The sequence below is a fragment of the Atractosteus spatula genome, chromosome 4 (assembly GCF_055471065.1).
Source record: "Atractosteus spatula isolate fAtrSpa1 chromosome 4, fAtrSpa1.hap1, whole genome shotgun sequence".
NCBI lineage: Eukaryota > Metazoa > Chordata > Actinopteri > Semionotiformes > Lepisosteidae > Atractosteus > Atractosteus spatula.
Window position 1 is genome coordinate 9,430,075 of NC_142709.1, and position 27,236 is coordinate 9,457,310.

At 34.4% G+C, this 27,236-nt stretch overlaps 1 protein-coding gene across 1 annotated transcript in view; it reads right to left on the minus strand.

Annotated features, from left to right (window-relative positions):
* The window catches only part of myo16 (myosin XVI), a 138,192-nt gene that overhangs the window by 53,738 nt on the left and 57,218 nt on the right, over positions 1–27,236 (minus strand). The window contains exons 17-24 of the mRNA XM_088914495.1: positions 20,422–20,539; positions 19,828–19,899; positions 18,510–18,651; positions 13,534–13,606; positions 6,044–6,196; positions 4,498–4,701; positions 3,161–3,236; positions 2,230–2,405 (exon numbers count right to left, since the gene is read on the minus strand). Of these exons, the coding sequence (XP_088770621.1) occupies positions 2,230–2,405; positions 3,161–3,236; positions 4,498–4,701; positions 6,044–6,196; positions 13,534–13,606; positions 18,510–18,651; positions 19,828–19,899; positions 20,422–20,539 (1,014 nt within the window). The remainder of the gene's footprint in view (positions 1–2,229; positions 2,406–3,160; positions 3,237–4,497; positions 4,702–6,043; positions 6,197–13,533; positions 13,607–18,509; positions 18,652–19,827; positions 19,900–20,421; positions 20,540–27,236) is intronic.

Consider the following 27,236-nt stretch of genomic DNA (forward strand, 5'->3'; position numbering starts at 1 on the left):
TTTGCATTACAGGACTGACAGTTGGCAACACAGTAGTGAAGATGAATGGAGGGAGCAAAATCCCACATGGAGTTAGTTGTGAAAGAGGACACAATGTAAGAAAAGGAGACTTCAATGGGTAGGGGTAATTAGAGGAGGTCTGCATCGAGCCAATGAGATCTCATCTAGAAGGTAACACATAAATGTACACTGTGACATGCACTGTCTGCCAGTGGACTTTACCATAAATGGTATATTCCATCTAAAATCAGTTTTTGAAAATAATGTATTGCACTGTCTACAAATACATTAACTTGTGTATATATAAGATAATTAACTTTTGTTTATAGTGCTGTCAACTCTGTGCTGGATAAAGTGTTTAGAAAATACTGTAGAGGGATATAGTTCTTTCTATAATGTATGGTTTTTGTATATCAGAGTAGTATATGCATTATTCTAAAATTATTTGGCATTAATTTTCTTTCTATATTTTACTAACATTAAGTTTATTCTTTTTATATTTTTTATTTTTGTGTGGCATTGCATTTACAAAATATTTTGAAAAAATATTTTTAAAGCAATGCTGACAAAGGGAAATAGTGAGCGTGTTACTCATCATAAACATTCAAACTTTTACAGATACTGTATGACATTTGGAAAACAGGTGGTCTTAAATGGCATTCTGACCACTATTAAAAACAAATATTTATTTTGAAAATATCATCACATACTTTTCCTAAAAAGAAAATGAAACATATAAATGTTTGCAGACAAAAATACACTATTTACCAAGAGGTACTGGTATACTTGGTTCAATAATCACTCAATGTTTTAATGCCTCTCTGTTTATATATAAAGTTAATGAGAATATTGGGATGTTTTCATCCAAAGTAAAAATGCCTAAAGACATTACATGATAATTTTTTAACCCTCATTTACAATTCTTCATCTTATTACTTGCTTTGGAAATGCAAAACAAATCTCCATTGAGATCAGAAACCCTACTGTATATCATTTTAGGTGCAAAACATCTGCATCTGAAATATCATACATTTAGTGTAATAATCAAATTTGTCTAACTTGAAACACATCAGTGTCTTTAAATACTCTCAGATTATTCTTTTTTTAATTTAAAGTCACAAATAACATATACTATAAATCTACAATGAAGACCGAGGACAATTTGAAACAAGGTTAAGGTGGAGAATCACATAAAGCTACTTTATTCTTTAAGTATGATTAAGTCAATCATTACGTAGTGGAATATGTTTCTTACTACCCAGATCAAGCCATCCTTCCAAACTAAGAAGCTGGGCAAACAAGATTTAAATTTAAATTGACACGATTTGCAAAGCTCTCCATCTGGGATGGAAGTCAATATTCACATATGGACAATACCCTGGTCCCTGTGCAAAGCTGGCCTATGTATGTGAGGAAAAAAGCCATCACTGAAAAAAGTTTGCGACGAAGCATGTTAATGACACTGCAGTCAGGTGGTAGAAGGATTTATGGTCATACTAGACAGAAATTATTTTTTGTTCCAAATACAAAAAAGCTCAGTCTCAGCACAACACATCCCAGGTCTCAAGCGATGTGGTGGCAACATCATGTTAAGGATATCTCTCTTCAGCAAAGACTGGGAAGGATTCATATAATCAGGATTAAGGGATATTAATCCTGGTAGAATCCTTGAATAAATTCTGTTTGAGGCAGCCTGGAATCTGAAACTAGGTCAAAAGTGAGCATTTAACAGGACTATGATCTGAAACACTAGGGCAAATCCAGCCTGGAATGGTTTGACTTTTGTGCTCTAAAATACAGGTTTATGAAGATTTAACTGTTTAAAACTGTAAATTTGAAAAAACAAATGGCTGAAGATGACCTTTGTATTGTGTTTCTGGGTAAATAAATAAGGCACATAAGTGTTTCTGTGTGGAAGGAGTGAGCAGTGCAAAATGTTTAAGACTTTTGCAAAACAGGGTATATAATGAAAATTAAATCTTAATTGATGTACATGGTTATCAGCTTTATAACAATTTAAAATCTCTCTAATGATGAACAATAATAAATTAAGGAAAAAGGATGAAAAAAGTACACTTTTCAAATATACACACTACATTGAGAAAGATCTAACAATGTTTGGATGACAAGTAATGCAGTTGGAATTACTCAGAACTACCACCATTTGTTGAGAACTAAGAAAGCATTGTTGAACCCTAATAGACACAGTTTATTCAGGGGAAACAGTACCTTACTGAGGTCCAGATATTTCTTTGGTTCTCTGGCTGTGGAAGGTGATGTCATTTTCTGGATAAGCAGTGCAGCTTTGGGTCCTCTGAGCTTAAGGCGGTGGTAAGGAGGAACAAGAGAGCCTGTTTGTGTCAGCTTGGACTGGAACAGTTGATGGATGATGACATTTTCACTGGCTGTGTGGAAAATGGGAAATTTATAAAGATAAACAAAAATTCCAGATGTGAAACTGTGTTGCTTTGAAAAAACACAATATTCATATTTGAACAATACAACCATTCAGAAACAAATGCTGCAGTTTCAAAGAGCTGTTTTGCTGTTCCACTGAGCTCTGAAAAGAGCAAGATTTTGTAAATGAACAAACGCCCAAATAATAAACATTCAATGGACGATGAAAATAAAAGTGACCAATAATCACGCAAGGTATCACATATTTCACTGTTTATGAAAAGGTCTGTACATTTCAATTTTTCACTGTCAGTGATTATAACATCTCTAGCACTGTACAGAAGAAACGAACTTGTTTCATTTAATTTCTGATTGCATATTATAGCTCCAGTGGTGTGCTATTGTTGGAGAAAAGAAGCTACTGCAGTTTAGTCACTCTGTGCTTTAGCAGGCTTCTTATGTCTATTCATACATCAGTTTAAATTAGCTTTCAGAAGATTAACATGTGTGCAATTGAAAATGGATATGTAAACAAGGAAATTGAGACATTCTATGATATTTAATTTCCTAAAACAGCTATGACTCACTTTAAGAGTGATAGAAATTTTCCTCTTTAAAATAACCAGAGAAAAATATTTATAGATTGCAGAATGACTGGCATTTATCAGCATTAAATATAAAATAAATTCTAATGGCGCTGCACATATCTTTTCTAGGACCATTATCTTGCATTATTTTAAAAAGAAATCCAAACACAACTTACATTTCATAACAAAAAGAATGTTTTGTGGAAGGGAATCCTTGTTCTTTTCCAGGGCACCTGATAGATCATAGGTCACCTGGAAATCAGGAAAACATTTGCACTGTTTAAAAAAGATATAAATGTCATACTGTATATATATTTCATTGTGAAACATTCCCCTCCTTGCCTTTAATCATATTGTTAGGATCATAAGTTATTCTGATGAGTTTTGTAATCAAGGAAGAAAAATATACATACACAATGGTTACTGTACAGTATACAGTATATTTAAAATAGGTTGTCCACAAGGTACAGTATAACCACTTATTCAGGAGTACATTTTTAATGTAGTCACACTTTACATAGGAATATACATTTATAAATAAATTTGAATCCTTTCAGTTTAGAATGTCAGAATAAGATGACAAACAGCCATCTTGGTTTATACAAGAATATTGTTTTACAATATTTTAATTGTATTAGCCCCACATATTTTATAATGATTAATATCATGACTGTTTTTATTTGGCCAAGCAGGTAAAAAAAGACTTCTGCTATCAGAAGAAGTTTAAATATGTGTTCGGGCTCAAGTACTTCATGGTCTGTATATTGATAACAAAATATATCACAACGTAAAAAGGTAGAAGCAAATGTACATATTGTTGACATTCAAAATTCAAATCAATCAGTTAATTGGTTGTGAAAAATAAGATTTCAAAAGTTTTTTCAAATCACAGCTCAGGTTGTCATTTTGACTGATAAAGCTCAACTGTTATTGTCATGTGTCAATTAAGGTGGCCAATGTCAAATTTAACTGGTTATATTTGTCGACCACAAACAGTTGAATGTTTTATTTGCACTTTCCGTGTGATAATTTCCCAGGATTGATTTAACTGGCTGCATAGGTTTTTAACAGTAACACTCTCAATTTGAATTCTGTTGTGCCAGGGATGACTCCTGCCAGATTTGGATTTAGGTACCTTAACTGTTTTACAGATTAAAACTTGACAGCATAATGGCAGTTAGCAAGCCACCTTGATTTGGTGGTGATTTGGTGACAGGAACCTCATTCCCCCATATTTTAAATGTATGGTGACCAGAACAATATGTATGTCTGAAGTTAATTAGCAAAAAATGAGCATTTTGTGATATAGAATGAAAATATTAATAGTACAATATACAACAATATTTCCTGAATCTTCTACTTTGACCAGCATCCTCATCCACTACCGAAAGCATACAAACTAATTGATCTCCTTTGAGTTTGTTGATGGATATCACCCACATCTGCTTAAGGGTTGTTGTGCTGTTCTGTCAGCTGACCAGCTAAGACAAGTTAGGTCATTCTGTGGACTCACCTTCCCTGCATAATGCATGACAGTGAAAGAGGGGCTCTGATTATTTGGTGCCGGGTTGCCATTCCCATCCTTTGTAGAGAGGTACACAGCATTCATGTTTGAGGTCTCCAGCTGGGACTGTAGCTTCTTGTACAGGTTTTGTTCGCCAGGGCGCAGTGCTTGACTCTCCTCATCCAACACTGACAACAGGCCGTACGGCCGTTTCTGAAAACCAAAAGCTGGAATCAGACACATCTGATCTTGGAAGACCTGTACTGCATGTCCATCTGCACATGTCAAAAGTATCCCACCCAGAAGGAAATATATATATATGTGTGTGTGTGCCTTTTATTTTGAAACATACAATTGTGAGATAATTTTTTTTGTTTTATCTTTTTAGTTTGAAAAGGTAAGCCCATCTCTATATACAAAAAATAAATCATAATAACACATAAACACGTAAATCACGAATTAGCAGAAAGACCCCTTGTGTTAGTAAAATCCAATGCAACTTGCCCAAAGTGGAGTGGGCAAGGCAAAACACCACTTCAGATGGGGTACCAGCCCACAGACCAGTACACAGACACAAGAACAATTTAGAGATAACAGTTAACGTACCCAACATGTCTGGATACTTTGAGTAAACCAAAGCACCTTTCAAACATGTATACGAACACGGGATGGACATGCAAATGCCAGTCCAGAATCAAACTGAACACCCAAGAACTGTGTGGCAGCAGTAATAATGCTATAGATATGCGAGTGAGCCTGTTAGTTTTTGTACTCCTAAGGGTAATATTGTACGTATACATAAAAACATTATAATGCAATGGAAAGAATATGAATTCAATATATCTGTCACATTCTGGTGAATAAAAAAAAACTTTTGCCATCTGTTAAGAAGAAGAAATTGTTATTTTCTATTTAATTATTGATTTTAGCGAACTCAAACAAACTTATGAAAAAATAACAAAACCTATGTTAGAGTAGTTTACAATTACAATTTTTAAATTGTATTTTTTTTCTGCAGTGATTTCTTATAGTTCTGGAAATAATCATAAAAACTGGAGAAAGTGGATATATAATAAAAAACGTAAATATTGCCTACGGAATTTAAATTGTTGGCATTTATTTTTACAGTATGATTACTTTCAAAATAAATCAAAATATACTGCCTAACATCCATTTTGCAAGTGTATTTAAAAACTGAAAAACAAACATTTGTAAATATATTAACTTTAGGAGAATGTGCAGACTTTGTCCCATAAAATCCTACTGAATGGAAACCATTTGCAACTGAAAAGAAAGGAAAAAGACAAGTGTTCTGAAGTGCGTGATTCCTAAAGCTTGTCATTTTTGTTTGGAAGCAGGAAACAGCAAATAAAGTATGCAAAGCCTGTCCTGCATTTCTTTATGAGACTTGCATCTTGTGAAAGAAGCCAAAAAGGATGATAGTTAAACCAAATATGCATCTTGTATCTTTGATCCCAATGCTGTGTTAAAAGAGTAAACAGAACTGTACTTTGCATTTTTTTACCATCCACAAAATAGACATTTTAATAAGTACCTGAAAGAAAAAATCTAAGACAGCTGACTGGTTGCCTGGTGAATGTAGCGTTTCCATAGCGACTCCCTCCTGCATACATTCTGCCTGCTTGTGCTGAAAGAGCTCCTCCATAATGTACTGGTGAATCTTCTCATTAGTCATGTTGATGCACAGCTGGAGAATACATACCAAATACACAATTATATACACATGACAGACACGAGTTCTGATTAAAAGTACATTTCCAGGAGATCAGCTTCAATAGGTATCCTTTGTAAAAATCTGTTCTGTTACAGAGATCTTTAAACTGTTTACTACTGACATCTTTCCTTTGAATCACACAGTACTTCAATACTTAAGCTGTGCTTTACTTCATCTCTGCTGCATTTAACAGAGCTGAAATATGAAAAGATGGTATGAATATGTATATCTGCAGTGGTAATATACTGTAACATATGTTGTAGTTGATCTACTGGTTTATATTATTATGGTACAATGTTAGGGACTTTTTAAAAACAATATTTGCAATTGGAAACAATAGGATTTTATATATTTTACCCAAACACTTGTTTCGGTATAGTTTCAAAGGGATAAACAAGAAATCCGCAGAACTAACTATAAATGTTTGTTTTACATGTCCTAATCCAATGCATATAATGGACCACTCTCCTATCCCACTCGTTGTTCAATTACTCAGTACTGAAGACCATAATATAAAGTACAAGACCTTACAAACACCAACCAGATAATTAAATTATTAAGAGTTGTTTTTTTTTATTATGACAGAAAGCTAAATTAAATTAAAGAGATAACCTTTTTACAGTGCAGAAAAATATTTTTTGTAATAGACTACTTAATGGACATAATATGAGTAGGCTTTAAAGTCTGTAAAGAGATAACTTCAGGATTTCATGCCTCTTTATTTTGGCCAGCTCTACCTTACTGTGGAACTCTGTTTTCACTAGTTGGTGCATCTGCTAGATGTAAACAGCTGTTGCATCTTTATAAATATGAAATGAACCAGCAGGGATTCAAGACAGGGGGTCCTGAATATTTTTATGAGACATTTCTTTGATTAGGAATGTCAATGGGATTTCACTTGAATGGAAGACCTTTATTGAAACCATACTGTATGAAGCAAACATTTCAACCTATCCTTATGAGCTGCTGTATATAATTTATCGACCAATTGTACATTTATAGTAAGCAATAATTCTTTGACTAGACGACAATCTACTTTTAACAAGTTACAAAAAGTCCTGTCAGAACAGTATAAAAATAGAAATATTGTCATCAGCTTTCTTTCCTTCAGCAACATACAACGATGACGAAAGAGTTTTAAAGTTAGTTTATGCCTTCATTTAAATGCAATTAAATTATGCCAACCATTTATAGGTTGAGAGGCAAACACTGCCTTTACCTAGATGTACTGTAACATAATTGCAAAAAAGACAGATGAACAGGAAGGCAATATATTTGTATCAAATGTATGGTGATTAAAAGTAATTATCTCATAACGTTTTAATTGCTTTTTATTATTTATACAATATATTTATAATTGATCTAACTGATGCTTTTAAGTAAGGTTCTGGACATTGAAAACAAAGAGTAGAAACAAATGAAGAAAGACATAAACTAAAATAAATTAGTAAATTCAATAATTCAATATTATTGAAAAATACAAGGAATAGAAATTGTTTAAGTGAAATTATAAACTGTGCAATCTACATTAAACAAGAAAAATATGAATACAAAGTGAAAAATATAACGCAAGCGTTGAAAAATTGTACTGTCTGAACAGGGATATTATTCATGAAGTGTGTATGCATGACATGTATTTGTATTACTCAGAGTAATTGAAAATGTATGGTGTATAGAATTAAGTTAATATGAAATTAAAAATAGTTAATAAAGAGTCTCATTAAAGCACGTTTTACTCATTAAACAAGCCTAAATGATAACTAAACAAACATTTATAAATATAAGACTGAATATGTAATCAATATAAATATAAGATATATCATATGTACTATGATAACATTGGTTGCTTTTAATAATGTATTTAAAAGTGATGTCCTAATTTCTAAGCAAAAAGGATAGTATTGATGAACAACACTTGATTTTACTTGCTCATATTACAATATAACGTACTGGAGCCATTAAATAATCCATTTTGAAAGCTCTAAGGTGTCCTAAAGAAATTCTTAGCACAATACAGTAAAATGTATCTTATATTTTAATTTAACACCTACAGTACTTGTACACTAGCCAAAGATCCCTATTTTTGTACTCTAGACAATACACAAAATTGTAATAACTCCCCTTGACATGTTTATCCTACAGTTTCTCCTTGCTATTAGAATTTTTACATTGTTCAACATTGATCAATTTACTTACAGTGTACAAAAGTATTCACCCCATTTGAACTTTTCTGTTTGGATATTTGTGTGTTTCAATATGGACTCATAATGTATTTAACTTTTTACATTGATTGACAGAAAACACTCTAAAATATCAAAGTGAAAACAAAATTCTAGAGATCCTCCTAAATTATTCATATAAAATTGGAAATAACTGAATATTCAGCAATATTCACCCCCTTTTGAGTCAATATTTGGTAGAGGCACTTTTGGCAGAAATTACTGCCATGAGTGTTCTTGGATAAGTTTCTACAGTACCAGCTTTGCACATTTGGACACTGCAATTTCTGCCCCTTCTTCTTTGCAAAATTGCTCCACCTCCTTTAGGTTGGATGGGAAAAGTTGGTTAACAGCAATTTTAAACTCCCTCAGGTTGGATGGGAAAAGTTGGTTAACAGCAATTTTAAACTACAGACTTAAAAAAAAATATTTAAAAAATATATTTTCAAAAAAAAGAAAATTAAAGCAAACTGCAAAAACACACTATAATCTGTAGAGTAAAGGCATATCGTTAAGTTAGTCTGTAATGGATTTTTGCAGTGAGTACCACAGATGCATTACAGGAACATAAGGAGGTTTTATTGCTCAGTGGAGTCTGGTCTTCTGCAGAGTAAGTTTGCCTGAATCAGCAGATCTTAGATTAAGGGTTGGACAATACTCAGGTAATAAATCCATAAGACAGCTCGATGAGATGTTCAGATCAATTGGCTACTAGCACCCACATAACTAAATGGCCAGACTAGCTTTGTCTAGTTTATAACTTTTCTTATGTATCTACAAGTATTTTAGATAACTTGGAGCTAGAACATTAAGTGTCTTATTCAGTATGCGAGCAGAATATTATAGATTTCAAAAGGATCCAATGTAGTTTGCAGAGGATGAATTATACATTGATGCAGAGTAGGTTTAAAGAGGCACAAAATTCTGGACATCAATTATGAATAACTACTATATATTTTGTTAGATGTTTTGTGGCCTTACTTTTTAATTCTTGTTTATTTCAGGCAACACAAAACTACAGGTATTTGGACAAAAATGGAAGTCAAATCTAAAATGCACCCAAGACAATACAATATAAGAGTATAAGGATACGAATTTCTTGAAAAAATATCAGGTGAATCCAGATTTTACATATTTTTGTGTCAGGTCATTTATGTTTCTAGAAAGGTTCTCTGCCCCATACTTAAATTTGCTGGGTCTTGGTGACAAATACTGAAAAGCTACGGATCACCATAGAATTACATGTTCAGAGCGCTATAGAAACCACAATTATATCATCTGTATTCCTAAGAAAGTACAAACAGATGTAAATGCTACTAAAGGAATCTCAGCAGGGAAGGGTTATAGTTTAGAAAAATGAAAAGTTAATGACAAATTAAGATGTCTTGAAAATACAATTACTATATATGCTCTGAAGTTGTTCTGTGTGTATTTAAACATAATGGAAAGCAAATGGAGCAGTCAATCTAATGCTCCCCCTCTACAAAAAAGAAAAGTCACCATTTTAAAAGAAAACTAGAGTAAAGAAAAGAAAAGATTGACTTGAAAATTATGCAATAAGCTCTCTTGTATTTTAATCAAAGTGAAAATCTTTAAGTCTCAAAGAGAGAATATCATGAGGGGATTTTACTCAAACTCTTAAGATTTTGACAAAATCATCCCAGTTCACTTCATCACAGTTGAGGATGCCACACAAACTAACTACAAATTAAAGGTCACAAATGAAAACTAAGGAGAAGCACATTTAAAACATGGAACAGGAGGCATTTCATCATACAAAGGGTTGTAGGAGTATGGAACAAGCAATGCTGTTGCAGCTGATACCATTGGCTTCAGTACAATGGCGGGATGAGGTCCTGGGAGCAATTACAGTAGATACTTAAAATCAAATAAACAAGATGGGCTTAATGGCCTTCATTAGCCATTCATTTTCTATGCACTTCTTTCCAAGGCAGGGTCGCAGGGGAGCTAGAGCCTATTCCGGCAAACAACTGGCACAAGGCAGGGCACACTCTGGTTGGATGCCAGTCCATCACAAGGAAGGCACACCCAGACACAAACATTGACACGAACACACTCACACCAGGGTCACATTTCTCAGAAGCTAATTCTTCTACCTGTATGTCTTTGGACTGTGGGAGAAGACCAGAGCACCCGGTGGAAACCCGCATTAACACATGCTGAACATATAGTACAAACTCCGTGCAGACTATGGGGATTGAACCCAGGGGCATAGATCTGTGAGACAGGAATTCTCCTCTGTCCCACCTTGACACACTAATGGTCTCCACATGAGAGAATTTTCAAATGACCTTATGGTTTGATTTCAATATACACCCACCTAATATCTCAAAGCAATCAATGCCAGAATGCTTTTCCAACTTCTGCAACTTATCTGCAGATAATGAAAATGGAGGAAATGCTTTGCAAAGCACTGTACTGTATATACTAGGAAAAATATTCAGATCCGTGAACAATTTCCACATTTTGTTGCTTTAAAACTTGAGTAATGACACTTTGTAGTATAAATTGATGTTATGTCTGCAACCTAGTACACACATTCAAAGCCCAAATCAAAAAAGTAAGAAGTGAATCTATAATTGCTATGAAAGAAAACAAAAACATCTCAAACCTTAAGCGATACTGCAAACATTTGGCAAAAAAAATGTGTGGCCAGAGAAGACAAATTTGAAACTTTTTGGTTTAAAAACCTGACAGAAAGCCAACATAGTGCATCACTCAGTCAACAACATACTGTATCTATTGTCAATCATGGTGGTGGCAGCATTATGTATATCTCTGCATCTCAGTCAGCAGGGACTGGAAAGTTTGTTAAAGCTGATGGAAACATAGATGGGGTTTTAAAACTGGGATAGAAATTCACTTTGCATAAGACCAGTGATTTAAGGCATAAGACCAAAGTTACAATGGACTGGCATAAGAATAGGAAATACAGGTTCTTATGTAGCCTGACTTGAATCCTATTGAGAGTCTGCAGAAAACTGCTGTAAATAAGCGATCACCAACCAAACTAAGTGTGCTTGAGCAAGAAGTGCCAAACAGAATGGACAAAACTTTCACTAAGTTAGTGTTCAAAGTTGATAGTTTTACCCAAAAAGGCTTTGACACCAAAATTTGAATAGAAATATAGAAAGTCACCACCCCCTTTCAAAATGTTCAACTTTTGTTGTCCTAAAGCCCAAAAAAAAGACAAATAAAATCAGACTTTTTCCAGTTTTATTTACAAATTGTACCTGGCAAAATCCAAGCGAAAAAAAAAAGCACTGTTTCTGAAAAAACGAACAAATAACGTAGAATAATTGGGTTGGACAAGAGAACACCCCCCTGAGTTAATACTTGGTGGAAGCACCTTTTGCTTGAATTTCTTGAGTCTGTTTGGATACATCTCTACCAATTTTGCACACCTAGAGGGAGGAATATTTGCCCATTTCTCCTTACAGAATTGTTTAAGCTCAGTCAAACTGCGTGGTGACCGTTGATGGACTGCCCTCTTCAAAGATTTTCAATGGGATTTAGGCCGGGGTTCTAATTAGGCCACTCAAGGACATTCACCTTCCTGTCCTTCAGCCACTGTACGGTTGCTTTTGTGGTGTGCTTTGGGTCACTGTCATGTTGACAGGTGAACCATCCTCCCATTTTCAACTTCCTGGCTGAGGGCTGCAGGTTTTCTTCAAGAATTTGCCTGTATTCTGGACCATCCATTTTCCCTTCTATCCTGACAAGTGCCCCAGTCCCAGCTGAAGAGAAACACCCCCACAACAGGACGCTGCCACCACCGTGCTTTACTGTAGGAATGGTGTTCTTTGGATGGTAAGATGTATTGGCTTTTCACCAGGCGTACTGTTTTGCATTCTGTCCCAAAAGTTCAATATTGGTCTTATCTGACCACAGCACCTTTTGCCACTTGGCCACAGAACCTTTAAGGTGCTTTTTGGCAAAATATAAACGAGACTTGATAAAGGCCAGACTCCCATACAGGCCAGATTTGTGGAGCGCTTGTGATATTGTTGTCACATGCACACAATGCCCAGTCTTTGCCATAAAGGCCTGTAGCTCGTTGCCATCTGCCTCTTGGTAGCCTCTCTGATCAGTCTCCTTTTTGCTCAGTCATCCAGTTTGGAGTGACAGACTGATCTAGACAAGGGCTGGGTGGTGTCATACGCCTTCCACTTCTTAATGATGGTCTTGACTGTGCTCCATGGGATACTTAAAGCCTTTGAAATCTTTTTATACGCATCTCTTTACTTGTTCCTTTCCACAACTTTATCTTGAAGTTCTTTTGAAAACACCTTTCCACCCATAGTGGATTCTTTGCTTTGAAATGTACTTCCAAGCAGTGGAATCCTCTAGAAACAGCTGCTTTTATTCTGAACTAATCTAAATCACCACAACTGATCACAAGTGGAAGCCAATTAGTTTGTTGTGTGATCTGTATGGTGATTGGTTATACCTGAGCAAGTTTACAAATGCAGGTGGAAGGGAGGTGTTCACTTATCCAAATAAGGTATTTTACTGTTGTAATATTAATTCATTTTCAGAATGTTTTAGAATTTCACTTGGCTAATGTGGGTTACTCTGTGTAAATAAAAATGGAACAAACCTAATTTAATTTCTACAATCAAAATGGGGCCAGTGTCTATGTATGTCATATCTGACTTGTTTTGTGGGATATAAAATAAGGGAATGTTTTTAGAATTGTGAATTCTTTTTTCTGTCTTCTAAATTGTAGTTTCTTTAATGTATTAAATGTAAACATCCCAGAACAGTAGCTGTTGGTTATTACAACCTAATTATAGCACAGTGATTATTATGTTTTGAAGGAAACAGTCATGTCAATAACCTGGTAAACAATCTGATGACAAGAGCTACAAACTATAACTACAATCAATCAATTTCAGTACTATAAAAACTCAATATAATTGTATATGTGAGTTTGTGTATACGCAAACAAAGTGCAAAATATCTCGTACAATACAGACCATAAACAAACCTGATGCTTGGAATTAGATAGTTTCTGATTTATCATCCATTCTATATGAGTATGTTCAGGAAACTTTTTTAATTAGATACCTGTTCAAAAGAGTTCTTCTGGAAGTCTTCAAATCCAAAGATGTCCAATATTCCAATTTCAATAACAGAATCTCTAAAGAAGAAAGAGGTATGGATAAAATAAACAATGAAATGTACATATAAAAAGATTTTTTGTCCCATGTATCGTTAAGGCCAAAACCACAATCAAATGAATTCAAGTTCTAAAATGAAGCCATATTATAAGACCAACATTATATCAACATGAATTGAACCACATGTAGCAGATAAAGTATCTTCTTTCTCTTGCAGGTGTTGAAAGGTTAGTAAAGAAATCTAGTGAAGCAGATGAGACTTCATGAGAAAATATAAAAAGCAGTAACGGGATTCCAAAAATATAGCCATTTTTGTTCACTGTCGTATTTTAATCTCAGAAATAAAAGAACAAAATAGATACCAATATATATATTTTTTCTGTTTATTTCAAGACTCTTGTTAGATGGCTTAATGCCATGATAGATAACATCACATCTGTATCACCTAGAATTAGTCCCTATGTAGTAAATCAATTGTAATTATCTGTGGCTTGTATTGAACAAAAAAAAAAGACGAGACCTATGATTGTTAAACAAAACAACATGGTTTCTTTTACAATATATTGATTGGACATCATCATGGTCAAAGAGGTAATGAATAATTTGACTTGAAGCTATCATTTGGTTTTCTTTAAATATTTTTATTGATTTGAATCTCTAGCTTGTGCATGTAGCTAATGATACACTGTTTTTGCTGTTTAAAATGTCCCGCTTTTCAAACATGATATGCAAATCAAAGGTTGCCTACAATTTTGGTTGAATAATTCCTCTGGCATTTTTTCATTCTTTCACATTCTTTTGAATTTTTAAAATAATACACATCATGTAAGAAACAAAAAAAAAATGTCAGGATTGGGGCCACTTCTGAAATTTAAATAGTTTCATCAAAGCATTTAAAGTTTTCATTCAAGAACCAAAGATAAAATTATTACGTCAGCTAAGATGTGATTTACAGGGTACTCCTGAAAGAATGTTAATCTGTGGTTTTAACATGCTTTGTTGTATTACATGTTACAAGCAAAATAAGAATGCTGTATTTTGTGGGAACATGCGTATAAAGACAGATGGTACCAAAACTGCAAACGTTACAAATGTCAGCGGTGGAGTTCATGGTCCTTGGTAATAAACACAAATTTAACTCTTTTTCATTCCTTTTTGGAACACACTATTAAGGCAGGCACATTCAGAAATTATAAGTGTATTATGTACTGTCCTTCCTAAATATTAGAAAATAACACGCATAACAGGTCAGTCCATCTTCAGTGGTGCCAACAGAGACACATTGAAGTCCATACAGATATACATATTAGACTACTCTACTTACATCTGCAACTGCATCTGATGCGATGTTCAGAAACATATCACATGTTTTTAATTGGTTTAAGTTCCAGAGGGCAGACATTATTGAAGCTGTCTGATTTGGCAATTATGCCAAGTCTAATGTTCAGTGTGCCATTAGCACATATTGAAAAATCATGCTACTTTTGAAGCCACATACATCAGCTTGCTTTGCCATAGCAAGACACTATTAAGCTGTATAATAAAAACAATTCCTTACACTTATATATCTTGTTTCTGGACACTCCACTCAAAGCACTGATAATGGGGACTCCCCTCCACCACTAATGTACAGCCCCACCTAGATGATGCAATGGCAGCCAGAGAGCGGTACACTCACTACACACCAGCTCTCAGAGTGATGAAGCCAATTCATAGATGGGGATTATTAGGAAGCCATGATTGGTAAAGGCCAGGGGGATATTTGGCCAGGTTAACACCACTACTCTTTTCGTGAAACACTGTGGAATTTGTAATGAACATGGAGAGTCAGGACCTTGGTTTTGCATCTCATCTGAAGGAATTATACCAGGGCATTTGGATCCATACAGACCATAGGGTGAGCACTCCCTACCACAGGGTCCCTAACTCCCCTTCCAGCAGCAACCTTAGCTTTCTGAGGAGGTCTCCCATCCAGGTACAGGTCAGGCTCACACCTGCTTAGCTTCAGTAGGTTGCCACTTGTTAGTTGCTGGGTTATATACTGTACTTTATAGTAGCTGCTGGCTACTTTTGCAGGGTAATATAAAGTAGCTGTTTGCAGCTAATATAGTTAATATAACTAATACCAACTGCAGTATAGCTAATAGTATTTCATACCTACATTAAAAAAGCAGTAGGAAAATATTTCAAAACAATCAAATATAATGAAAGGCGCAAAACTTTGGAAATCAGTGCTACAATATTTATGCCAGACTTTACCTAGTTCAGTTTAGATTTAACAACCGCCTTTTACATCAGTATAATGGAGAAGAATATTAACTAAGTTTAGCATTGACAAAATGTCACCTAGACCTCTACTTGTTAAATTAAGTCAATATATCTGAATTTGCCTGCAGCTTTAAAAGATTATCAGGTTTAAGACTGAATTACTAAGGCTATGCCAGCTATCCGTTGAACAAACACATTAAAAGTGATAAATAAAACAGATTGCTTACAATTAATTCACTTTAAGCATTACACAGTAGAGTGTTTGCAGTTACTGTCCACATTAATTATTATTCCTAAAACAAACAATCCTAAAGAATGGTGATGTGCCAAATTTTAGACAGTGTGTAATGTGTCTGACCTGCAAGATGGGTGTTATTTTGTGATCAAGCTTAATTAATTATAAATATTATGGTTACACTTTTGGCCTACAATATTTGTGACATTCTTAGTCAGTATCCTTATATACTGTACTACTTGGTGTAGATGGGCCCTTATTTACAACTGCAGTTATTGTTCTGTTGCTCAAAACCTGGTCATGCCTGGTAGCATAGTGGTTATCATTATTGTCTCACATCATTTAAACTCTTCGGTTTGATTCCACAATTGGCTGCTTTTCTATGTGGAATTAGTTTCTTTATTCCAATTGCTCCCTGTGTGTTAGGGTAGGTTTTTGCTCTGGTTTCCTGTCACCAAAGACATGCAGAATAGGTTTGACTGGCTGCTCTGAAATAGTCCCCTACTGTTAGAGTTTCAACAGAATGTCATACTTTGTGTGTTCTTTGTACAAATAGTTTTAAAGTAGCTATGTTACTAGAGAAAAATACAACCAAATACACTTGATGAACCACATGATAATAAGACAGTTGTAGATGCATATCAAGTCTGATGGTCTCTGTAACAATAGCTGTATAGAGACAAGGTCACATGTTAACATCATGGATGACGTTTGTCTAATGGTAAAACAAAGTATTGGTGAAACACTATTGTTGTCAGAGAGGGTGTGTGTACTGCTGACATTGAACTGCTTAGATTGTCTCTGTGTCCCTTCTGTCTCCCTCCAGAGTTTTTCTAGGTTCTCATTCACTCACTTTCAGAATTTATTTTGGTAATTGAGGTTTAGAAACATCTTGACCACGCAAAGTCATATGTTATTTGTTTATTTGTCGATTCTTCCTCTGCCTTTTAACCTCATTCAGCTACTCTCACTGGCACCGAAACTCTCAGAAGAATTTCAAATAAAATTATAACTTGATTAGATGAGTTTCAGATTTCAAGTTTGTCTCAACAGGTTAAAGTAGGGATACAGCTATCTAATATACATTGCAATTCTATTGGATCACCACAGGGCTGTGTCTTGTCCCCTTTGTTGTGTACTTTGTAGATTAATGATTGTAAAAGCCAACACACAAATTATTAACACTGCGAATGGCAAAACAGCAAGAAGCCCAGAATACCTTCATTGACCCATTCTAAATGGTTTTATTGAGTAGTGTAATGAGTTCTCATTGAAATAAAATATTTTGAAAACAAATAAAAATCATTTATTAAAAGCCCAAAAGAGACATTTTTTTTTCCTTAGGAGGCCTAGCTGCATTGAGAGGAACTAAACATTTTAATACATTTCTATAAATCTTTTACTGAAAGTGTCTTAGCATATTAAATATGACAAAATTACACAATAAGAGTATTTGCGGTTATCAGGAGAATTAGGTATTATTCATGAAACAAAGAATCCTGTAAAAAAAGAGGGCCTGCGGAATAGAAGACTGTTGGAACAATTGTCATAGGGTGACTAAAATAGTGAACATACTGTAGGTAACAAAACCATTGGGGTAAATCAGATCATCTCGAAATGTAATGTAACTCTACAAATGTTCTAAAGAAGACCAACAGCATTATGGAGTGTGTGGCACACCCCCTCCACTGTGAATTTGCATCTAGGAAATGCTGCCCAAGGTGATAGAGTGACAGATACAGGAAAACTTTTAACCCCCTAATTTCACTTTTCAATAACGTAAATGATTATTGATTTGATTTTATTATAGTTTTTTTTATAGGACATGTTACTGAAGTATTATTTTCCTGACCACATCATTGACCATATCATTGATGATGGCTGTTATGTTATATTGTTGTGTTGGACACAAAATACATTTGATCTTCTTTATGGTGTATTTTATATTATTATTCCTAGTGGATAATAGTAACAATAATAGTAACAAACAAACAAACAAACAAACACATTTAATATATTTAAACACATTTAAATATAAAAGACAAATCAAAGAAACTTATGATACCCTATCATCCCATTAAATAAGATCACAGGGCAACTCAGCAGCACAAGTTGTATTTGTAGCTGGTTCAGTGTTTCAAATCCTTAACAGCTTTATGTGCGCGTAGGAATATATTAAAATCTAAATTTGGACAACATATGAAACCAGGTAGAATAATAATATGTAGCTCCATCTATTTACTGTCAAGAATTCCCCATTTTTTGTCAAAGAAATGTTCTTTCAACTTTGAAGACCCCACAGATTCCCTCTAATCACCTTTTTAATGAGAAGTGTCAAATGTGTAGGCTCCAGTTTTGAACTCGGACTAATATATTACAAGGGAGACAAGTTTTCCAATTCATTATCATGTCTTTCTTACCCATTGCTGTCTTCATGTCCCTGAAGGTAAGAGTTGATGCTATTCACTAAAAAGCTGAAGAGACGGCTATACAAAGACTTTGCAAGTAGATCCCTGTAATGATTTGCCATTTCAACTGTATGTCTTCTCATAATTACATCACCTATAATAGATACAAGAATATCAAATTTAGATACCATGCACTTTTTGAAGCAGCTGACAAGGTACAAGTTGAGAAAAACTTGAATTTTGACCACAAAGAGCACGTCTTGTGTTTATCTTTAAATTGATAGAACTGACAAGGGAAAATGTTCTTAATGCTAAACTGGATGTACAGCAATTCTGATTTCCTCTTACAATCTCAGATTAATCTCAGATTACTCTAAAAGTGTGAACTCTGGTATAGAAAAATGTTTTTTTTTCTCCCATTTTCAGAGAATACACCCTTTCCATATATTATTTATTATTTTATTATCCTTTAAATGGTTGCTTACCACATAACTAGGGAAACAATATGCTTATCTAATCACATTCGGTGGAATTATATAAAAACAAATCTATAACAGTAGACAGACCAGGTGTGCAACAAAAATATATGCACAACTATATGGTATATAAGCTGTGTGTGAAGATAAGACCAAAAATGATTAAACTATTTACAAATCCTGAGTTTCCACTTGGGTAACAAGAAATGATAGCTTGCTAGCGTGTTCCTTAGGGACTGTCATGTAAACAGAGAGATATAGCTTTTCAGCTCCATGCTTGGTCTCTGCCTTAAACAACAGTTGACACAAGTGAATTTCCAGATTGGTATCCATGTGGAAGAAACACCTCTGACTTTTCCTGGCAGATTACTCTGATTCCATGGCTCTGTCAAATGAATGTCATGAGCTGTACTAACGTCACAGTCATCAGCTACATGTCCCTTCTCAGCAACAGTATTTACCAGCTGAGATGAAATGTGATGAAATGATGCTGAGTTTCTAATTTTAGACAAAAGGTCACTTTGCATGTGCCGGTGTTGACTGAAAAACCCCAGTGTACTAGGTTAACAAATATTTATTTCAATGCCATGACACATTTCTCCAACACAATAGCTATTTATCTTAACTTAAAGAAATTTACAAGTAAAAGTCTCATATTCAGTTATGATCTAGTTTTTCAATGCATGCTAGAAATTAAATTTAGTCTTCAACCCAAAATACTGAAATTAAAATACTTTCATTGTTAAATGGCATGTCCCCAAGCAGGAAAAGTGGAATTCATTGAGGGACCCATCTTAAAAAAATAGTTTAACAGTAAAATTGCTCAATTAAAATACTTTGTAATGAAGACTTACCTTTAAAGTACTGCACATCAGATGTCAGTGCAGATCCAAGTTCATCAGATGCAATTTGTAGCATGCCGGCAACTACAAAAATAATGTTTTATTAATATTTCCCAGGAAAAAGAAAAAACTTAATCAGAATAAATCACCTCCATGTTAACCAAAGTCTTCATTTTCATGACATTTATTAAATGAGTTTGCCCATTGTGCTACAGCATTACTGTGATTTAATCAATTAAAAACTACAAATGCTCAGCTACAACCACAAATGCATTACAAAACTCTTTTAAAAAGGACAAACTGAAAACTTTATTGACTCCAACATTGATCACCCTTGCATTTTTGACAATACAAACATATTAATGATGAAACTGAAAAAAATAGTTTTATACCAACAGTAACCCCCCCCAAAAAAATGAAAATTGTTTTGCTGCAGTGGATACATCAAAGAAATAAACAAATGCAAAGGATTTTATTTTTCATTTTTCTTCTCACATTTTAAAGGTACTTCTTATGAAGAGCAGCCTCTACCCTTGTATAGAAAGTTCTCCCCCTTCTGGAGTAACTTGATATTGGCAGTGAGCCAGGAGGTCACACATCACTGACCTTGCTCCAGCAACTGCTGTTCTGACACAAGTGCTGTCTCAGCGTCTGTCAGAGCCGTGAACTGAATGTCTCCAAGGTGTAGGATCGCAGAAAGAATCACAAACATGTTTTCCACCTCCTTTAAAACAACAATAAGCATAAATGAATGAATAATAAATGCAAAAGCACTTAACAAAAATGCAAAGAAGGACAGATTTTAATTTTTGACAGACCAATCATCTAATGACGTGTAAAATCCTTCTTTAATGAAGGAGATGAAAGAATTGAGCTCTTGACTACATCACTTCTCACTTGGTCTTAAACACAGCAGGCTTAACACATCATTGCTAGCTTAAGGTTAAAGGCCTCCTATTTGATTCTCCAGGACTCTGTTAATTACACTGTTGTATCAGATTTATTTAGCATTCAGAGGCCTGAACTTGTTATTGGTTCTAGCACATTGTAGACATAAATGAGTAGACAACTTAATAAATAATATAGTTTATTATCTCTCTTTATAATCATTTTCCTAACAATGCTTCTAATTCTGTCCTTTTTGTGTACAAAACCCTTTCTGTAAAACATGTGACTTAACACACTTAACATATAGAAATGCAGTGATGTAAAATCACTCTAAAATGGAAACACAAGATCATGATTCATAACTTCTTAAAATTAGTTTTAAAATATATGGACAGAGAACATCTATTATACTCTTAAAACAAAGAAAGTCCATATCTAGAACAGATAATGGAATCAGTAGAGAATGGATAGTAACAATTTGAGGAGATTTTGCTTGAAGCACTCAATGGGTTCATCCCAAGACTAAGTAAATCAAAAGCCAGGAAGCAGGGGCCCAAATGGCTTATAAAATCAATTAGGAAAAATAAAAGGAGTAAAAAAGAACAATGTCCGGTTAAGGAAATGGAGATTGATGAACTGCAAGCAAAGGTAAAAGTATATTGGAAAGGCAAGGGCAAAACAGAAAAGAATATTGCTGTGTGGGCTAATATACAAGACATTTCTTTTAGTATTATACCAGGAAAGGATGAAATTTCTCAGAGATAACTACGACCTTCTAGACAATGAAAGAGAATAAGCTGATAAATTAAACGAATATTCCATTCAAGAAAATGACAAAATGCCTCAGGTGGAAAACCGAGAACTTTCTATATAAATAGTCTTTGGGTAGAGTAGGCAATAGTAAATATTATTTAAAAATAAAATACTGAATCACAAATCTTCCAGGTGCGATGGTATTCTATCAGTTCTGCTTTAAGAAATAAGAGGTATTTTTAAAAGCTGTTAGCAAAACTCTCTCCACTGTCACTCTAGACAGGGGAAATACCCATAGACTGGAAAACTGCTAAAGCAGCATCCATCCATAACAAGGGTGATAAATTGATTGCAGTAAATACAGACAAATAAGCCTTACTTTTAATAGGTTATATAAACAGCAATTAGAACTGAAATAGATGTTAATTTTTCTGGCAATAGCATTATTATAGGATATCCTGCAATGATTTAGAAGATTTTGAATGCTTTGCTTACATAATGTATTAATGTTCTTTGAATAAGCTGTGGCAGTGATTGACACAAAATATAATATATGTAGATTTTCAAAAACTTTTCTTCAAAAAAGGTTAATCTCACAATACATGCAGCTGGTAATCAATGAAACATATGTGCTTTATTTAAATACTTGTTAGAGAGCAGGTAACACATTAAAGAGAGGAGATAAATACTCAAACTGTGGTGATTCTTCAGTGAATTTTCAGTGTATTACGGGGATTTGTACTAGGATCTCCGTTCTTTCTATTTTATATAAATAATATTTATATATTTATATATAATAATCCCTTACACTTATTTAGCACTTTTCTGGACACTACACTTAAAGTGCTTTACAGGTAATTGGGCCTCCCTTCCACCATCACCAATGTGCAGCCCCCACCTGGATGATGCTACAGCAGCCATAGTGCACCAGAACGCTCACCACACACCAGCTCTCAGTGGGGAGGAGAACAGAGTGATTAAGCCAATTCATAGATGGGGATTATTATAGAGGAGGCCATGATTGGAAAAGGCCAATGGGAAATAATCTAGATTGAGTAAGGTAGTCAAGTTCGCAGATGACAAACAAAACAAAATAGCAAACACTGTAGAAGGAGATTTAGACATTGAATTATTGAGTGACAGCTAGAAAAATGTTGTTCTTTGAAACTCTTTTACATGTTTTTTTCTTCAGACATGAGCTGATTTACAGTACATAATTTTACTTTTTCATGTTGACATGTATATTTTCATGTATTTGCAGATTTATTTATATAGCTTAGAATAAATAAAGATGAACCTAAATGTATAAAAATGTGGTAAATAACTCTAGCTTTGGAACAAAGAAGGTAAAACGTACTCATCCTTTAAAACACATGCAGATTTATAGCAATGGTAATAGAGGTTCAAATTACACATCAATATTTCAATATACAATCTCAATTTCAGGAGGTAAATTCATAGGGATCATATTTATTACAAAATCAATTAAAATATCAACTATGAGAAGACTGGCAACAGCTGTAATTGAATTGAGCAATTATATTAAAAGATTGTAACATGCTGAGTACCATAGAAACAGGCTGCCCCCTACTGGCTACTCTCATCTTTTCACCGTCAGCTACCATGTGTAAACAAACCAAGGAACTGGAAATCAGGAAATCAGAGAAAAAAATCCATATCTGACAAACAGAGAGTGTTATTTCCTTGGACAGTATTTTGGCTAAAATAAAGTTAAAGCAAAACAGTAATTGATGCTTCCCAAGGGAACAATTAGTTTTTTTTTTAACTTAGTGCTCCAAACTTCACAGGAACATCATTGTGTTCTACAGAAAAACAGCCTAGTACTGTACACAAGTTTCAAAATAGGCTGGATCACATACAGCTGGCAAAACAGTACAATAGTATGATGTCTTGTCTCAGGGGTTTCTCTCTGTATTGCTTTTGGATATCCCCACTGTGTTTACCATCGACGAGTTACCTAACAATTAAACAGACTGGATAGGGCACTCACCAGATGCTATACCAATAGTGGGCTATTCCATGAACATGTTAACCAATTCCACATTATGGTTTTTCATCTGACATTGATTAAAACCAGACAGCAAAAGAAGTTAAAGCTAACCCACAAGAAGCTTTGCAATTTTAGACAGCAATATTTTACCATTCTCTTCTGGTTATCCACAACCTTTTCATTAATTCAACTGGGTTGAAAGTATTACTTATATATGGAAAAATCATCAAATCCATTACTTTTTGAACACAAGCTGTGTGAAAACTAATTTGATTTAAAAAGGTAGAAGGCAAGTAATCACCTGTGGGTCAAGAAATTGTGTGAGGAAGGGGAACATTCAATTCTTACATCTGAGTTACTGTGTCAGGCATGTAAAATATTTACAAATTTGTCATCATTCAACCTGTCTCCAGTGTTAGTACGATGAATTCAGAAGTGTTCTACACAGATAACTCAGAAAATATTACACTGTTAAATTTCTGAAGGCTGAACGGTTAAAACCCAGTACAGAAAATATTAACTGATAAATCTGAATGAAGTCGTCTGGAGCAAGACATCGAAATGTAAGTATTTTGGTTCATTTTTCTCTTTTGGACTCATCTATGGTAATGGTAAATAAAACATAATGTCATACATATCCATTAAAACAACTATAAATATAAATATAAAATAACTATACAATTAAAATAAAGATGGTGAATGGTCAATTCCATTATTTTACACATGATTGTTAAGCAGATTTTATTAAGGAATTGACAACGATTCACCAAGATAAGATTGGCACTACTCTGTTATCTGCAATACACATTCTGAACAGAGCATGAGATTATATAAATAAATTGTAAGTGCTGTATATCATTTTAACTTGTTAAATATCAAAATGTTGTACTTGAATCTTCCGACCCTTTTGACTTATCTCTCTGTTACAAAAAGTAGATTGTTTCTTAAAAATAAAAACAGGCTGCTTTGGTCAGATTAAAACTGAGGTACTGGAACCAAAGGGTCTGTGCATTCCTTCCTTAACATAGGCCACATTCCTTCTTGGTTTCCAAATATATCCTTGGTGCCATCACAGAGAATGATAGCCTCCATTCACTGAAATACCTTTTGTAATCATGAGGCTGAAGTATGCAAGAAATATCTCATTAAGAAAGTTACTCTACCAGACAAATTACTATATAATACCTTAAGAAATAATTAATTATTTAGGGTTAGATCATTTTTGTAGAAGCGAGCAGAGCATTTAATCCATGTTCATTAAAACGTCTTTATTGTTGACTATTGGAATGAGCACATACTGTAGATAAAATATATTCAAATTTGTCATTAGGACTAAGGTAAAAGGAATACATAACTACAGTTCTCCTATATTCGAGCTCACAATGCTCCTAAAGACTTCTAGTACTGGGATTCTGATATGTTGATGTTTCTATGATTTAGATAATCCGTTGAGCAGAATAATTAGGGTATGAATTGTTGACTTTCTGTTTTATCTATCAGAGAAGGTTTATCCAGTGCCATTCATAAATATATAGTAAGCACTGCGATACTTTTATAATAAAAGAAATATTCACTATATGCCTTACTCTAACCATCACCAAGTGGCTATTTTAAAATGATGAAGCAATCTGAACATGAGTCCTTTGCAGGAACATTTTAAAATCTCAAGCTGTTCCCAGGGAAATAACATGAAATAAATGGGATGCAGCCACTAGTGGTGATGAAGGCAGGCAGTGATCTACTGATTCAAGCATCTGGCTACCAGGGTGGGGGTGGGGAACAGTCAGCGGGTGGGGGGATGGATAATCGTCCACAGACATAGAAAACATGTTTGTAAAGAAACCAGGACATATTGATCCGGAATTGTAATCTGTGTTTTCAGTGGCTCAGGCAAACATTACAGGACAATAAAATTGGTATTAACCACTTTAATCAGATAAGGGACTGCCAAATACACTAATATATAACATGCTGTGATACCACACTGAATGCGGTTATTAACTGGATAATGGGTACGTACACCCAGATTAGAGAGCAGAGGAGTACAGATGAGCCCTGAGCACCCATATGCTCTCTCTCCAGCCTGTGCATCCTGACATAAGAGGGACTGCAATAATAAGCAGGTATATTATTATTATTATTTATCAGACTGAAAACACTTCCAATTTGAACAGAATGTGTCATATGATGTAGTTTGTCTGGTCTCTGATGGCAGGATTTGAAAAAATATATACATACTTAATATGTACAATGCTTTGAAAAATGTAGTTCTAGCAACATCGGTTTAGTTTAAGGATTTTTACTGCTTTTAAATAAAAAAAAGACATTTACTGTCCTTCACAGAAATATAACATTGCTGGATATTAACTCAGAAGTTAAACACACCTTGGCTCTTGGCATGTCTGAATAACATTACAATGTAAAAATGGCTGATTTAATCATTTTGTGTGATGCGGTCCTCTATGAGTAATAGCTAATAAAGGAAAGGATTAGCTTTTTCATTATTACTTGACTTACGTGGTCGTAATGCAGTAAGTAACATGCCTGTAATAAGGATTGTATCAGACACTCTTATCCAAAGCTGCATCAGCCTTAGAGCATCACGACGAGCCATGAAGAGCCTAACCCAGCGGACACAGGGAAAAAGACAGGACGTCACCACGGACAGAGTGTTTGTCCTTTGCAGGGAAGACATACATACTGTAAATAGAGACACCGAATCATCTACCCTGCTTCTCTTTGGAAAGTGGTAAGAAAACAGAGCTCCCAGAGAAAAAAAGTAAAACATATAAACTTCATACAGAATACACCTCTGTGCAAAACTGAACCCAAGACCATGAGGTAACCATCATGGTACCCTTGTTACATAATATTATGTTAGAATGTGGAAAGATATAAAAACTTTGTAGTAGTGAAGACCTGGATCATCACAAATATAAAAAACATTGAAGGTCAAGAATGTGTTTTTCCTGTGACTCAATTAAATCTGTAATATATCACATTTTTCCATACTGCCATTATTATTATTTATTTGTTGTAACAGTGCTGTCATTTAATAGTAGCAATAGTAGTGATAGTAATGGCATTTCAAATGAGACTTAAAATAGCTTGCTGTATGTCCTAGTAAATTCTCAACTAAGGCAAGTTATAAAGGGAACCAAGTGTATTTTTTTATGGTCCCAGATAATCTGTAAAAATATTGTCTTGCTCATACAGTCCTCAATAAAGCAGTGAGACCTGACAATGAAGTTTGCAACCAAGAAAAGCGATACTGAAAACAGGATGCTGAAGTAATCCTGAGTTTTGACTTTTGCTGTTTTGAAAAAGAAATTAACAATAATAGAAAAACCCCATGGCCTTTGCTGTATTAGACCTAGGAAGCACATATTCCGTACTTCAATTGAATTGATGACCATAAGCTCAGTGCACTGCATTTTTGTATTCACAGATAATAAATGTGATCTTCCCGCACTGGTGTGGTGTTTATTTCAAAGAAAATGCAGAACAATGAAGACTTTTAAACCGGTGTGACTGATGAACCTGTCTGGACAGGCTCTGCTCTTTGAATATCATGTTACAGCTAAAGAGAAGGATTAATCAGAGCAAAAAAAAAAAAGCAGACAATGACTTGCTAATTGGAGTTGGAGCTCCTCTCCTGAACCTGAAGAGCATTAAAGAAATAACCTCCAATGCACTCTCTATACGCACTGCAACTCACTATCATCAACTCCTGGAGAAGTGCTTAGACTGAAAACTTTTCACAGCTATA